The sequence below is a fragment of the Danio aesculapii genome, chromosome 8 (genome assembly GCF_903798145.1).
Source record: "Danio aesculapii chromosome 8, fDanAes4.1, whole genome shotgun sequence".
NCBI lineage: Eukaryota > Metazoa > Chordata > Actinopteri > Cypriniformes > Danionidae > Danio > Danio aesculapii.
The window spans coordinates 1,684,129-1,700,622 of record NC_079442.1 but is presented as its reverse complement, the minus strand read 5'-3'; the positions used below and the strand labels follow the sequence as shown (position 1 = coordinate 1,700,622).

General features: G+C 33.8%; 1 protein-coding gene across 1 annotated transcript; it reads right to left on the bottom strand.

Moving 5' to 3' along the window:
• Positions 1 to 447: 447 nt before the first annotated feature.
• Positions 448 to 10,824, bottom strand: fgf17 (fibroblast growth factor 17). Its single transcript, XM_056464276.1, has 5 exons — positions 10,793 to 10,824; positions 10,064 to 10,100; positions 6,681 to 6,861; positions 5,103 to 5,209; positions 448 to 846 (listed from the first exon to the last, which is right to left on the bottom strand). The coding sequence occupies exons 1-5, from the start codon at positions 10,822 to 10,824 to the stop codon at positions 556 to 558; spliced, it is 648 nt and encodes a 215-aa protein (XP_056320251.1). The 3' UTR covers positions 448 to 555.
• Between the last annotated feature and the right edge of the window lie 5,670 nt (positions 10,825 to 16,494).

Genomic DNA, 16,494 nt, shown 5'->3' with positions numbered 1-16,494 from the left:
TGACCACATATTCTATACTGGACATTATTGAAGGTTCAGTGAGCAGACTTTAGTCTCAGCAGAGTCAGACCTTACTGTCATAATGAAATCATTCAAAATCAAGGCATGATCATATTTTATTTAGGGAAAATAAGTGTAATCTAGAGGACTTTACCTTTCATATGAGCCACTTCTGATACCAAATGATCAACTAGAAGTCAAGTTATTATTTGTTGCTCCTAAAAACTGCATAGGCGACAAGACTTTACTCAGGTAGTACATAGGCTGACTGTATTTCATTTAGCATTTATTTAGCATTAGTATTTTATTTTCCCCTCAGAGGGAAATTTCTCCGTTATCGTGTTTAATATTGAGCACATTTGTCTTAAGAGTCTGTATAAAAATGCTCACACACAGATACAAACACCACCTTAATTAAATATATACATTCTCTTTTACTATCTTACCATATTTACAAGTCGCCCCTGAACATCGAGCGTCCCTTCAGTGTTTTTCAAGTCCATTAAGTACGAAAGCATAGAAAAATAAAGCTGTCTCTGGTGTCTGATCAGCGGGTTATGAAGCGGTCTGGGGTTTTCTGTTGCGTTTGGCGCGTCGTGTCGAAGGGAAGCTGATGAACTCGAAGTGTTTTGGCTGCTCTGCGTTCGGGAACGGTTGCGGTCCTTTGTGGAGACGTTTGATGAAGTGAACTTCGCGCTGGTTCTGTCGGGTTTTGGAGGCTCGGATGGGTCGACCCTTCCTGCTGAAGGCCACAAACCAGCCTTCATGTCTGGCGTTCTGGAAAGCTGTGTAGTTGTTCTCCAACACAATTTCCGTGAAGATGCAGTCCCGACCACGACCATTGGGCTGAGAGACAGAAAGCAGAGTTATTCACACAGCTCACATCTATTTCAACCATTTTACAACATGAGTCTCAAGTAAAGTTGGTCTCAAAATACCCATCAGATTATTTATTAGAATCAATGTTCCCATGCTTCTTGAAAGTATACTTGAATTTCAGACATATAGATTCATGGCCTGGAAAGTGCTTAAAAACAAACACAGTTGAAGTCTGATTCGCTCTCCTGTGAATTTTGTTTTCTTTATCAAATATTTCCCAAATGATGTTGAACAGATTCAGGAATTTCTCACAGTATTTCCTATAATATTTTTTCTTCTGGAGAAAGTCTTATTTGTTTTATTTCAGCTAGAATAAAAGCAGTTTTAATTGTTTTAAAGCCATTTTAAGGTCAATATTATTAGCCCCCTTAAGCAATATTAGTTTTGGATTGTCTCCAGAATAAACCACTGTTATACAATGACTTGCCTAATTACCCTAACTTTACCCTAATTACCCTAGTTAAGCCTTTAAATGTCACTTTAAGCTGAATACTAGTGTCTTGAAGAACATCTAGTCTAATATTATGTGCTGTCATCATGGAGAAGAGAAAAGAAATCAGTGATTAGTAATAATTAGTAATAAAGTAGTAATAATTCTGATTTCACTTGTAGGTCCTTGAAAGGGCTTGAATTAAATGTGAAATAAAATTGGTTCATGGCTTTATTACAGGAATTGTGCTTGATAGTCAAAAACAGAAATGCCAACTGACCCAGCTGGAGCTTGAACCATGTGACCTTCTTGCTATGAGGCGATCGTGCTGCCCACTGCGCCACTGTGACACCGTTATGACTCTGACATTTTCAACGTAAACATTAAGTATAAGTGAAATATTAAGTACAATAAGGGACTTTCATGGGTCCACATATGCTTGGGGGTATGAATTGCAAATATACTTGATTTAATACTAATGGTACTTTAAAAAGTCCTTGAATCTGCTGTTGATGAAAACATGGCAACTGAATGAATGAATTGATTATTTACTGCGATTTTACAGTCTTGCTTTATTACAAACATGCTCTGTTTTAAAAGTGTTTAAGTTGTAAAACTCATTCTTGAGCTGCAGCTGATCACAGAGAGCTGAACAGATCTTTTAATTGCAGTTTCTTTGCAAATCCTGTTCTGCGGACATGATTATGCGTGTTACCAGAGAGCAGAGTTATTCACACAGATCAATACACACTGTTAGACATTTTATTGTATTTTTGCGGTAACTTACTGGCAGCACTGCGCACAAAAAACTAATTTTGCTGCTTATTCAAACTATATATTTAAAATGAGCCTAATTTACATATTTGTAATTACAATGGTTGAAAAATACGTATCTCATATATGTAATTTGCATTTGTTTATGTGTCAGTTTTCTTAATGGGAGCACCTGAAATCAGTGCTTAATTTGTAAATTGGGATTGTCCCGGAGCAGATCGGGGTAACAGATCCGACATGTTACCAGAGGAGGGTGAGATGTCACGGATGAAAGTGAAGAGCCGGGTGTGGGGGAAAATGAGGTGCAGATCAGATTTCAGAGGTGAAGGATCTGGATCCGGCTTGTTCCTGCACAAATTAAGCCCTGCCTGAAATACAGTTTTGTGGGTAGCACGATTGCCTCACATTAAGAAGGTCGCTGGTTTGAGCCCCGGCTGGATCAGTTAGCATTTCTGTGTTGTCATTTCATGTTCTCCACGTGTTGGCGTGGGTTTCCTTCGGGTGCTCCGGTTTCCCCCACAGTCCAAACACATGTGCTATAGGAGAATTGGGTTAGCTAAATTGTCCATAGTGTTTGAGTGTGAATGAGAGTATATGGATGTTTCCCAGAGATGGGTTGCAGCTGGAAGGGCATCCGCTGCGTAAAACATGCTGGATAAGTTGGCGGTTCATTCCTCTGTGGTAATCCCTGCTAAATAAAGGGACTAAGAAAAGAAAATTAATGAATGATGAATACTACTAGTGCACGTTCACTACAATTAAAGGGATAGTTCACACAAAAATGGCAATTTTGTTATTATTTACTCATCCTTCATTCATTTTTCCTTCAGCTTAGTCCCTTATTTATCAGGGGTCACCACAGTGGAATGAACCACCAACTGTTCAAGCATATGTTTTACACAGCGGATGCCCTTCCAGCCACAACCCAGTACTGGGAAACACATACACACTCATTTACACACACACTCATCAATCGGGAACACCCGGAGGAAACCCACGCCAACACAGGGAGAACATGCAGAAGTCCACACAGAAATGCCAACTGGTCCAGCCAAGACTCGAACCAGCGACCTTCTTGCTGTGAGGCAACAGTGCTAACCACTGAGCCACCATGCCGCCTTACTCATCCTTCAGTTTTCAGAGTTGTTTTGTTCAACTGAAGAAAGAAACTCCTAAAAGGTTAGCTCAACATAAGTGTTTGTAATTAAGTAATTAGTTTTCTTTAATTTTTTAACTTGTCCTGTGATCTTAACATCGCAGCTGCCATGATGGAGAATTAAACAGCTTTCACTATCTTTAGGACGCTCTCTGTTTTTCCAGCTATTTGTTGAATAATTCCAGATTTCCAGCAAGATCTGAAAGTGTCTCTTATATAAGTGCGCACGTGTGTGTGTGTGTGTGTGTTATTGTTCAGCTGCGTCTGTCAGCACAGACACACTCATCTTCTGCTCCCAGCAAACACACAGAGATGATGAAGACATCTTTTCCACATCCGTGAAGGAAAAGAAGGCTTGACATCTGAACGGCTGTGAAAACCGTTTCCTCTACAGATTCAGCCAAACAAACGCTCGGCTTCACTCCCGTGATGCCTTGTACTGTCTGTACTACACTGACAGTAACTACACTGTAAAAATATCTGTTCATTAACAGTTTGTGATTCACAAGCGTTCTCTGTTTATTTGCGGTGGTGAAATGCATTATGGGATGTTGATCAGCTCTGTTAACATTTGATGTTGAAAATTCAACTCTGCAGTTTAACAAAGTGACTTTTGCTGACATTTTATTTAGTAGTTTGACATAATATAATGTGTTATAATATCTAGAGAAGTGTGTAAAATAATAGAAAATGAACTGCAGGTTCATTATAGGTTTTTTGTAGGGTAATATACAACACCAACTCAGACAATATAGTAGGGCTGCTCGATTATGGGAAAAATCATAATAACGATTATTTTGGTCATAATTATAATCACGATTATTCAAAACGATTACAGTTGAAGTCAAAGTTGTGAATTATTAAATAAATATCTCCCAAATGATGTTGAACAGATTCAGGAATTTCTCACAGTATTTCCTCTAATATTTTTTCTTCTGGAGAAAGTCTTATTTGTTTTATTTCAGCTAGAATAAAAGCAGTTCTTAATTGTTTTAAAGCCATTTTAAGGTCAATATTATTAGCCCCTTAAGCAATATATTTTTTGATTGTCTGCAGAAGAAACTACTGTTAAAAATAAAATTATTCTTGTGTAATTCTAATATTTAAGTGTCGTTTAACAGGAATAATATGTTTTCAAGACATTTTTAAACATAACAGTTTTAATGACGAACTTATTTTGTCATTGCCATGATAACAGTACATAATATTTTACTAGTTATTTTGCAAGATACTAGTTAAAGTGTGATTGAAGTGACATTTTAAGGCTTAATTAGGTTAAACTTAATTAGGCAAGTGGTTGGACAACAGTGGTTTGTTCTGTAGACAATCAGTTGGAAAAAATCTTAACATTGACTTTAGTAGTTTTTGCATTATTAATTATAATTAATTATATTATAGGAGATATTATTAGATATTATAAGAAACATATCATAGGAAATACTGTAAAAACTCTGTTAACTCTGAAAATATTTAGAGGAATATAAAGAGGCCTTATAATGTAGCCTGTATGCAAAAATCTAAAAGTATTTAAGTTTTTATAAAGTTGTTTAGCAGTATTTACTATACATTACTATAGTACTTTTCATGTGGAAAAATAGTGTTTGAATTTATGTATAAAGTATAAGTATAATTTAAGTATAAAGAAAAGTATTAAACAAAAATGAGAGCAAAGAATGAAGAAAGAATGGGCAAATAATACCTTATTAACTCTTGCAGCATTACGTTAATTTTTCATTGAAAAAATGTAATTTTCAGCTTACAGCAGACATGCAATATTTTCAAAGATCCGACTGAAAAGTTCGCAATATACTGGGCTGAAAAATCTGATGCTAACATACTTTTTTCCATCGAAAAATAACATACCTTGCCCACCAGTTTGCCCCTGCGGTTCATGCACAGGTATCTGCCGCTCTCGGCTCCTTTAATGCGAACACGACTGCCGAAGGTGTCTGTCTCCACGAACAGTCTGGCTGTAAAAAGCAGAGCGAGGGATTTAGAGACTTTCAGACATTTATCAGAAGCACAAAATCATGATGAAAACAGGCAAATTTTAGCTCAACGTGACATTTAAAAGACACTATTGCTGGAGCTCTTCTGCTTGTGTTAAAGGCCATATATGAAGATAACATACGCTTCAACACTGAATTCATAAGAGGAAAGAAAGAAAGAAAGAAAGAAAGAAAGAAAGAAAGAAAGAAAGAAAGAAAGAAAGAAAGAAAGAAAGAGCAAAGAATGAAGAAAAAAGAAAAATATTAAGGAAGGAAGGAAGGAAGGAAGGAAGGAAGGAAGGGAAAAAGGAAAGAATGAATAAAGAAAAGAATGAAGCAAGCAAGTAAGAAAGAGTAAAGTAATAAGGAAGGAAAGAAAAACATTTAAAGAATGAAGAAAGAGAAAAAAAGAAAATTAAGAAAGAAAAAGAAATAAAGAAAGAAAGATCAAAGAATGAAGAAAGAAAGAAAGATCAAAGAATGGAGGAAGGAAAAAGAAAGAAAGAAAGAAAGAAAGAAATAAGGAAGGAAGGAAAAAATGGAAAGAATAAAGACAGAAGAAAAATGAAGCAAGAAAGAGAAAAAATTAAGAAAATAAATAAAGAAAGAGCAAAGAAGGAAGAAAAAAGACAGAAAGAGCAAAGAAGGAAGGAAGGAAAATGAAATAATGAAAAAAACAAGAAAAGAGTGAAGCAAGAGGAAAACAAGGAAGAAGAAAAAGAAAATGAGTAAAAGACCAAAGAAAGAAGAAAATAGGTAAGCATGAAAAGAAGAAAGAAAGAAAGAAAGAAAGAAAGAAAGAAAGAAAGAAAAGAAAGAAAGAAAGAAAGAAAGAAAGAAAGAACAAATGAAAGAGCAATGAATGAAGGAAGGAAAAACTGAAAAACATAAAGGAAAGGAAAAAGGAAAGAATGAAGAAAGAAGAAAAAAATGAAGCAAGAAAGAGAAAAATAGAGAAAATAAAGAAAAAGAAAAAAATTAAGAAAAAGAAAAGCAAAGAAGGAAGGAAAGAACGAAAAAAGGGAAAGTATGAATGAATAAAGGATAAAAAGACAAAGAAAAATAAAAAGAAAAGAAAGTATAAAATTAGTAAAAGAAAGAAAGAAAGAAAGAAAGAAAGAAAAGAGAAAGAAAACTTTATATTTAAATTTAATTATTTATTTAATTTGACCTTTTTAACAGCTCAAAGCTCAATAACACGTGTTAAACATTGGCCTGAAAGTTGTGTTATCTGGGTTTCTGGAAGCCCATAATCAGCCAATACTCCACTCAGTCTCATTTCCCATTGCTGTTTAAAACTAATTAACATCCTAATCAACACTAAAGACAAACGATTAATCCTTTTGAATCACCCGCCAATGACGCAATCAATCATCCGCCGATTCAGCGCCATCACCAGCACCGAAACCCGGCCTGAGTGACTCGATCAGAGGGGGGAAAAAGCACGGCTCACCGAGAGAGTTTCCGTCCTCCGCGGTGGCGCTGACTCGGTGTCCGCGGATCTGCACGTGTTTCCCGCTGGTTCTGCTGTACAGCTGGTAGACTCGAACCTGCCGCCGGCTCAGCTGGTCCGTCAGGGATCCCTGTTCCCTCACATACTGCTTAAAATTAGGAGAAGGGTGATTCTTCTCCCCCTTTTTCGGTGCAAAGGGAAAATAAGATCACATACACAATTGAAGACTAAATTATTCGCCCTCCTGCTGCATGTGCATATTGCTTCTTCAAATATTTCCCAAATGATGTTTAACAGAGCAGGGAAATTTTAACAGTAATTCCTATAATATTTTTTCTTATTATTTGTTTTATTTTGGCTAGAATAAAAGCAGTTTTTAATTTTTTAAAAAACGTTTTATGGTCAATATTATTAGCCCCTTTAAGCAATATTTGGATTGTCTACAGAACAAACTACTGTTATACAATGACTTGCCTAATTACGCTAACTTGCCTACACTGTAAAAATATCTGTTAATTACAAGCTTCATATTTAGTGATGCACTAGTGTTTTGTGTTTATTTCTGGTTGTGAATTGCATTATGGGATGTTGATCTCTGCTGTGTCCATTTTAGATGTACCTCTGCAGTTTAACAAAGTGACTTTTATTGACATTTTAGTCGTTTGAAGTAATATAATGTATAATAAATAATGGTCACACTTTACAATAAGGTTTCAATTCATTTACTAATATGAACTAATTTTGAACAATACTTATACAGCATTTATTTATGACAGTTCAACATTTACTAATGCAATATTGACACCCAAATTCATCCAGAAAAAATCCAGATTGTCTTAAAGTTTTAGGCTGAATCAAATTAACCTTATGAGTCCTTTAAACTTATATTGTTAAACTGACTTAAAACAGCTTGTATAACTTAAAAAATTAAGTAAGGACATGATTAACTCAGTTTAATAAGTTGCAATGGCTTAAAAAACATATGCTGTCAGAACTAATTGATCGTCTATTTTTTACAGTGTAGCATTAGTTAATGCATTGTAACTTAACATGAACTAACGATAAACAACTCTATTTTGACCAACTAACATGAACAAATACATATATTGTTCATTTTTTTACATGTTAGTAAATGTATTAACTAATATCTAGAGAAATAAGTGTGTAAAATTAGAGAAAATGTGCTGGCAGTTTATTAAAGGTGTTTTTAGTGAAATATACAACACCAACCAAGACACATAGCACTGCAAACTATCACAAATGTTCATCAAAGTCACTTTTTCAAACTATTTAAGATTAAAAGTTGTTGCAATAAAGATCAAGATCCCATAATGCAATTCAAAAGCAGAAATGAACAGGAGAAACTAAAAACATGAATCACAAAATACAGATAACTGCTCATTTAGGGATATTTCTTACAGCCTTTAAATGTCACTTTAAGCTGAATGCTAGTCAAATATTATGTTATTATCATGGCAAACATAAAAGAAATTAGTTATTAGAAATGAGTTATTATTAAAAATATTATGTTTAAAAGTCTAAAAACTTCTTTCCGTTAAACAGAAATTGGGGGAAATAGACCTATAATAGAATTGAAATTGAACAGGCGGACTAATAGTTCTGACTTCTTCAGTATCTCTCTTTCTCTGTTGCTGCCCACATGAAAGAAAATACTATAGTAATTCATAGTAATTAGCTACTATATTGTTTTTTAACTAGCCTATACACTCCAACCCACATATTGGGTTAAAAAATGTTGACATTTAAGCTATAATTGTATATAAGTTGTCCATATTTGACGCGAAGTTAGGTTATGACAAGACAACCATATTTTAACATCATTCATTTTCCTTCGGCTCAGTCCCTTTATTAATCAGGGGTTGCCACAGCAGAATGAGCCGCTAACTTATCCAGTATATGTTTTACACAGTGGATGCCCTTCCAGCCGCAACCCAGTACTGGGAAACACCCATTCACACACACTCATACACTACGGCCAATTTAGTTCATCAATTCCCCTATAGCACATGTGTTTGGACTGTGGGGGAAACCGGAGCACCCGGAGAAAACCCACACCAACATGGGGAGAACATGCAAACTCCCCACAGAAACTAAAACTGACCCAGCCGAGACTCGAACCAGCAACCCTCTTGCTTGTGAGGCCACAGTGCTAATCACTGAGCCATCGTACCACCCTACAGCTATCATACACTCTAAAAATGCTGGGTTGTTGTTGTAACTCAGATATGGATGAACACACACTGTAAAAATGAAAAAAGTCAAGACAACTAATATTTATATGTATTTTAACTAAGTTAATCAGGTTTCAAATGCATTTTTTAAGTTATACTAAGTTTATCTTAATATATTTAGTCAGTTTGGTTGATGTAAGTTGACACGACTAGAAAACCTTGAGTCAGCTAAAAAAATTTAAGGCAGCAACAATTTTCAACAATTAATTTTTATTTATTACATTTAAATTGCACTTTTTTTAACCCAAAGGTTGGATTTGTTCATATTTGACCGAATGCTGGGTTACAACAAAAACATAGCATTTTTAGAGAGTGTAATAGTGGTAGAAATTGGGTCATTTGCTTATATTACTGTAATTGTTGTGTCAAATAGAAACTGCAGGATTATCACAACAGTACTTTACAATAATTTGCTTCCAAAACACTACAGTATTAATTACTATTATATATATATATATATATATATATATATATATATATATATATATATATATATATATATATATATATATATATATATATATATATATATATATATATATATATATATATATATATATATAATTGTTTTTTATTTATTTTTTTCATGTGGGATGTTTATATGACCAATTTAGTGCATCGGAATATAATGAAATGTATTTTGCGGCCCCTTGAGGTTTGCCCGGAGCCACTAGAGGGCCTCAGAAAACCTCAATGGCCCGCCGGATGACTGCAAATAATTAAAACAAGTTTCTCAAAGTAATCAATGTTTATTCGGGACTTCTGGAGCTGCGCATTGATGGATTTGCTCTTCAGTGTTCGGACTCTCAGCAGTGAATATTAAACCACCCTGATCTGAGCTAAACTGAACTGAACTTAAACACTGAAAACAGAACCGACACTGTTTCAATTCACTATAATCTTCTACTGTATGTGAAGCTGCTTTGACTCAATCTACATTGTAAAAGCGCTATACAAATAAAGGTGAATTGAATTGAATATTAGGAACTCCGTTTCAGGTATAAATTAAACTACAATTGAGTTTACTGTAACAGAAATGCTGAGAGCACGACTAGATGTAGACATGCATGACACATGAAAGATTTTTAGGTATTAAAACACGACTGTGGTTCAAATGTAGTAAATATTTACCTGCGCGTGACACCACACCACGAAGAAGTGAAAAGAGCTGCAAAATAAATCAGAAGAAGAGTTATAAAATATGAATAAAATGCGTAATTGATATATGCCTAGCTAAATGCAGATCATTAAATGCGTAAATGTTTAAGTTCCAAATACAAAATAAGTATTTTTCCCCAAATATGTAGTCAGAGACTAAAATATTGCAGTTTTTAAGCAGCATAATATTATAATTTATCTTCTTTCTGTATTGCATGAGCCAAAATGCGTCCTTATGACGCATCAAATCGCAAAAACAGTCAATATATACATGCATCGAGGACAATAGAGTATACCACTGTATTTTACTTCATATGCTGAATAAATAATAAATTATATTATGCAAAAATAACGTCTCACACACACACAGCGAAAATATATTATAATAACTAAAGTAATACAGGTCATTAAATACCACATAAGTTACTTTAAATATTTTCACACTTAAAAAAACACCTAAAATAAAGATTTTCTTAATAATTTCACTCAAAAACAAATTAATCAAACGCTTATTCAATATAAACAAACGCAATTGGGTTAAGTTTTATTAAAATGAAACAATTTCAACCCAACTGCTGTCCAAATTTGACATAATTAAAAGTTTAAATTAAATTAAATTGAATTAAAGCACATGCAAACTTATATCGATAAGTAGACTAACAAATGTGCACTTATTTTTAATAATTAATTATCATAACTCACATGTACAAGTAGCGCTGATTTATCCCATACATCGTGCGAGCGCAAAAACTGTGAAGTAGTAAATATCCAGGGCTCTCCTGAATGATAATCCCGATTAAAGGAGTTCAGTCGAATCCATACGGCGCATAAATCCCAATCGGAGAAAACCCGCTGCACGTAAAAGCCAGAAGATTGTTTAGTTCCATCATCGTGCGTCTGTTAACCCAGCATTGCGTGTGTGTGTGTGTATGTGTGTGTGTGTGTGTGTGTGTGTGTGTCAGTGTGTCTGGATCCTCAATGCAGAATCGGATCCCTCCCATCAAAACCTTCTGTCCCATTCACAGGATCAGCAAACATCAACATGTGGAGGATTTACAACTGGTGCGCGATCAGACGCAGACTCATGTGAGCAGACTGTGGATGTTGGCGTTTATATTTGTCTTCTGGTTTCACTGTAATTCGCTGCTGATGGATGATTAATCTCTGCAAATGAACGCTGATGTCTTCTGATTATCCTCTGTATTTAAAGCTCTCTGGAAATGTGTGTGTGTGTGTGTGTGTGTGTGTTCGGACCGTCTCATGCAGAAATATTGATTTATATTGAATATATATTATCTACAAATAGATTTTTTGACGATTTTTGAAAATATATTTTATGTATAAAATAATTAACATAAATTTTACCCTCCATACATTTTAATATTAGTCGATATAATTAAATATACTTAAATATTTGTAGTTATATTTAAAGATATTAAATATACTTACTATATTTATAATACAAAAGATGGGTGTTTTTATTATTATTATTATCATTATTATTATTATTATTATTATTATTATTATTATTATTATTATTATTATTATTATTATTATTATTATTATCATTATTGTTATTATTATCATCATCATTATTATTATTATTATTATTATTATTTTCATTATTATTATTATTATCATCATCATTATTATCATCATTATTATTATTAATATTATAATTTTCATTATTATTATCATTATTATTATTATTATTATTATTATTATTATTATTATTATTATTATTATTATTATTATCATTATTGTTATTATTATCATCATCATTATTATTATTATTATTATTATTATTATCATCATCATTATTATCATCATTATTATTATTAATATTATAATTTTCATTATTATTATCATTATTATTATTATTATTATTATTATTATTATTATTATTATTATTATTATTATTAATTACATGAAATACATTTTAAAAACTGGATACTACTTTGATATCCATGAACACACTGTAAGGTTGGAAATGCATTTTCTTCATTTAGAAATATATTTTGGTTCAAATTAAATCTATTTTCAATTAAATATATAAATATTTATATATAAATTCATTCATTTATTTTCTTTTCGGCTTAGTCCCTTTATTAAAAGGGGTCACCACAGTGGAATGAACCGCCAACTTCTCCAGCACATGTTTTACGCAGCGGATGCCCTTCTATCTGGCACCGGAGGAAACCCACGCGAACGCAGGGAGAACATGCAAACTCCACATAGAAACGGCAACTGACCCAAACAAGGCTCGAACCAGTGACCTTCTTGTTGTGAGGCGACAGCACTACCTATATATATATATATATATATATATATATATATATATATATATATATATATATATATATATATATATATATATATATAATATACAGACACACAGAACAACACAGATACAATATGTATTTAACATATATTTAAGATATATTACGGCAAGGAAATAATAATAATAATAATAATAATAATAATAATAATATAAATATATATATATATATATAAAATAGATTTAATTTGAACCAAAATATATTTCTAAATGAAGAAATACATTTCCAATCTTACCGTGCGTGCATGGATATCAAAGTAGTATAGTATAGTACATATATATATATATATATATATAATTTTTTCTCTGTATATGGGTTGGAAATGTATTTCTGCACCCTATAATATATTTAGGTTCAAATGAAATATATTTTGGATTTAAAAAATATACTTTATTGAACAACACAGATACAACATGCAGGGAAAAATCTATATTGTTTTAGTGGATGTGTGTTGGTGTTTCCCCATGAAGGGGCCGCGACTCGCACCTTTTGCTAACCTGCCGGCTCTAATGAGAACACAATGGAGTGCTTTAATCACAGACGTCCAGCGGGCTTTTGTTCCCTCCTGCAGAATCCACATCAACACTAACGATATAACGTCAACAGGACGCTCGCTTTCCGACACACCGCAGACAATTAGTGCTGTCTTACAAGAGTGTGAGCACTTAAAAAACACTGGGACCCACACAATCCACTTGAGTTGGGATAACATGAGGGAATTAAGTTTAGTTTAGTTTATTCAAACTTATTGGTTTTTACAAATTTAAGTGGACTGAACATAAAACAATTAAGAACTGTGTTGATTCAACTCAGAGGAAAATTCATGAAGACTTTTAAAAGAGTCAAACTAAAGCATTGACTCCAAAATAAAAAGTTGGGTCAAATATAGACCATTTACTAAAGAATCAATTTAATTGACACTTTTTAACCCAATTGTTGGGTTTGTCTACACTCCAAAAATGATGTTTGCTGTTTGTTCAAACGACTCATTCAAAATTAAGTGAATCAACTCAATTCTTGAGTTTTTGGGGGACAAATTAATTGTTTTGGGCGACACGGTGGCTCAGTGGTTAGCACTGTGACCTCACAGCAAGAAGGTCCAAGGTGTTTGTGTGGGTTTCTTTTGGTTGCTCCGGTTTCCCCCACAGTCCAAACACATGCGCTATAGGGGAATTGATGGCCTAAATTGGCCATAGCATATGAGTGTGAGTATGTGAATGAGTGTGTGGGTGTTTCCCAGTAATGGGTTGCAGCTGGACGGGCATCCGCTGTGTAAAACATATGTTGAATAAGTTGGCGGTTCATTCCGCTGTGGTGACCGCTAGTAAATAAGAGACGAAACCAAAAGAAAAAATGAATGAATGAATGAAATTTTTATGTTCACTTCACTTAAATTTGTAAAAACTATTAAGTTAACTTAATTCCAAAACAAAAAAACAATTGTGTGGAACCCAGCATTTTTTTTGTGTATATTTGACCCAATGTTGGGTTAAAATAACCCAGTGTTGTTTAGAGTTAATAACTCCACTTGATGGGTCACTTAAGCAAAACCAGCACTGCTTGCAGTTGTGCACACTAAAACACTGGTCTGTTTTAAACAGAACACTGGGTCAAATATGGACAACCCCCCCACAAAAAAAAGAGTAATTGAATTGAAAAAAATTACCAAAAACGTTTGGCTTTGTCCGTATTTGACCCAAAACCCAGTAATTTTAGAGTGTGTCCTTCTGAAAAATAAGTTTATTGAAGACTATTAGAATATTCTTGTTAAACTAAAAATAAGAGTACACTTTTAAATACACCTTTTAAACCCAATGGTTGGGTTATAACAACCCAGCATTTTTTGTAAAGTGTAAATTTCATTTAGATCCCAAAATTAGTTTTGTACTTTTACTTCTAGAATCGTTGCTATAAATGTTCACATTTCTACTTGCTGTTGCATTGGGGGAAATGTTTTAATAATCCTACAGTGGGTCAAATTCAAAAACGCAGCGTTGGGTTAAAACAACCCAGTATTTTCAGAGTTTAACCGTTTTTTTTTTTAGAGTTTTAGAGCAAAACCAGCATTACTTCCAGTGGTACACTCTAAAAACAGTGGATTAAAACAACCCTACGTTAAAACAACCTTACGTTGGGTCAAACATGAACAAAACTGCGCTATTGTCTAGTATGTGTTTTTCTTTGGTATGTTTAACTATTTTTAATTTTTAAGCACATTTGAAATATTGCATTAAAACACTTAATGGAAACACCAAGATGCACATTTCTTTTTTCTTTTTTCTTTTTATTTGTTTGTTTATAATTAATAAATTAATAAAAATCATTTCAGTTGATATCGAATGTCCTGATAAACACCTTTCTCAGCTACATTAGCTTTAGTGTCAGTAATTATGATGACAAAACTACTTCAAATGTCATTTTACAGTTAAATCCATCATTTGTTCGTCTGGTTGTAGGATTGTAGATACCTCAGGTGTCCTCAGCGCTGTCATGTGCTGCTGTATGGATGTAAACTCCTCTAGAATCTGTGAATCTGCCGGTCAGGACGGCGACAGACGTGGCGTGGCGTTTATTGCAGCATCTTCTCCACCCGTCAGTTTGTATTTAGCTAACGATAGACAGATAAACAGCCAGCAGGGTGTGAATCGTTACTGAGGCAGGTGTGTGTGTGTGTGTGTGTGTGTGTGTGTGTGTGTAACCTAAATACATGTTTTTCTATTGAATTCGTACAAAATGAATTGAATTTAATTACATATATATATATATATTCATTCATTCGTTTTCTTTTCGGCGTAGTCCCTTTATTATTCAGGGGTCGCCACAGCGGAATGAACCGCCAACTCATCCAGCATATGTTTTACACAGCAGATTCCCTTCCAGCAGCCACCCAACACTGGGAAACACCCATACACACTCATTCACACACATACACTATGGACAGTTTATCTTATTCAATTCCCCTATAGCGCATGTGTTTGGACTGTGGGGGAAACCGGAGCACCCGGAGGAAACCCACACCAACACGGGGAGAACATGCAAACTCCACACAGAAATGCCAACTGACCCAGCCTGGGCTTGAACCAGCGACCTTCTTGCTGTGAGGCGGCATCACTACCCACTATATATTTTCTTTTATGGGATTTTGAGATAATAAAATGTGTTAAACTTTATTTTACTGAAATTAATTATTCATATTTAATTAATATTTCATAATATAATATAATGTTCATACATTTTTATGCATTATACTTTTTTAAGTATGTAATTAATTTAGGCATTTTATTATTATTTATTTGTTTATGTTTACTTTGATTGATGGATTGATGGATTGATTGATGAATTGATTGATTGATTGATTGATTGATTGATTGTTTGATTGATTGATTGATTGATTGATTGATTGATTGATTGATTGATTGATTGATTGATTGTGGGCAAGTCCAGACAAAACTTTGTTTCTGTGCCAGTTTTGAAAAGAGAGAGATTTTAAGGTGATCAAATACCCCACAACTGACAGATATCCCATGGTTTTATCTCGTTGGCCTGTAACTTTTTCTAATTGATTTTCCCAATAAACTGACATGATAAAATGACAAAACAAGCAACTATTTAGAAAATAACTGACACACACAGCCCAGGCTCAGTGGAAATACATGCACTGCGCTACATACTTGCAAATTACGTTGCTCCAGGTATGCTTCATTGCACATTTCAGATGACAAATCCACTTGTCTTTGGACCACTTGCAACTTAAATCAAATAATGGGCAGTTTAACTGATTACGTAAAGCCATCAGTAAAAAATGTAGATGGTGTCTTTGACTCTGCCCTGTTATTAAATTTATGCAGTAATAAAATGCTGATTTTTTTCATTTCTGCAACCCAGGCTCATTATGGATATGCACCCCTGTATGCATTTCTGGAGAGCGCAAAATACGTCCCAGGAGCTACGTTTTTTTGCAGTTTTTGTTTTCACAAATCCACCAGAGGCCGATGTGTACGCTGTTTCAGATCTCACATTTCTCTCACAAGTGCTATTCACGCCTGCTGTTCTCACGTAAATCCA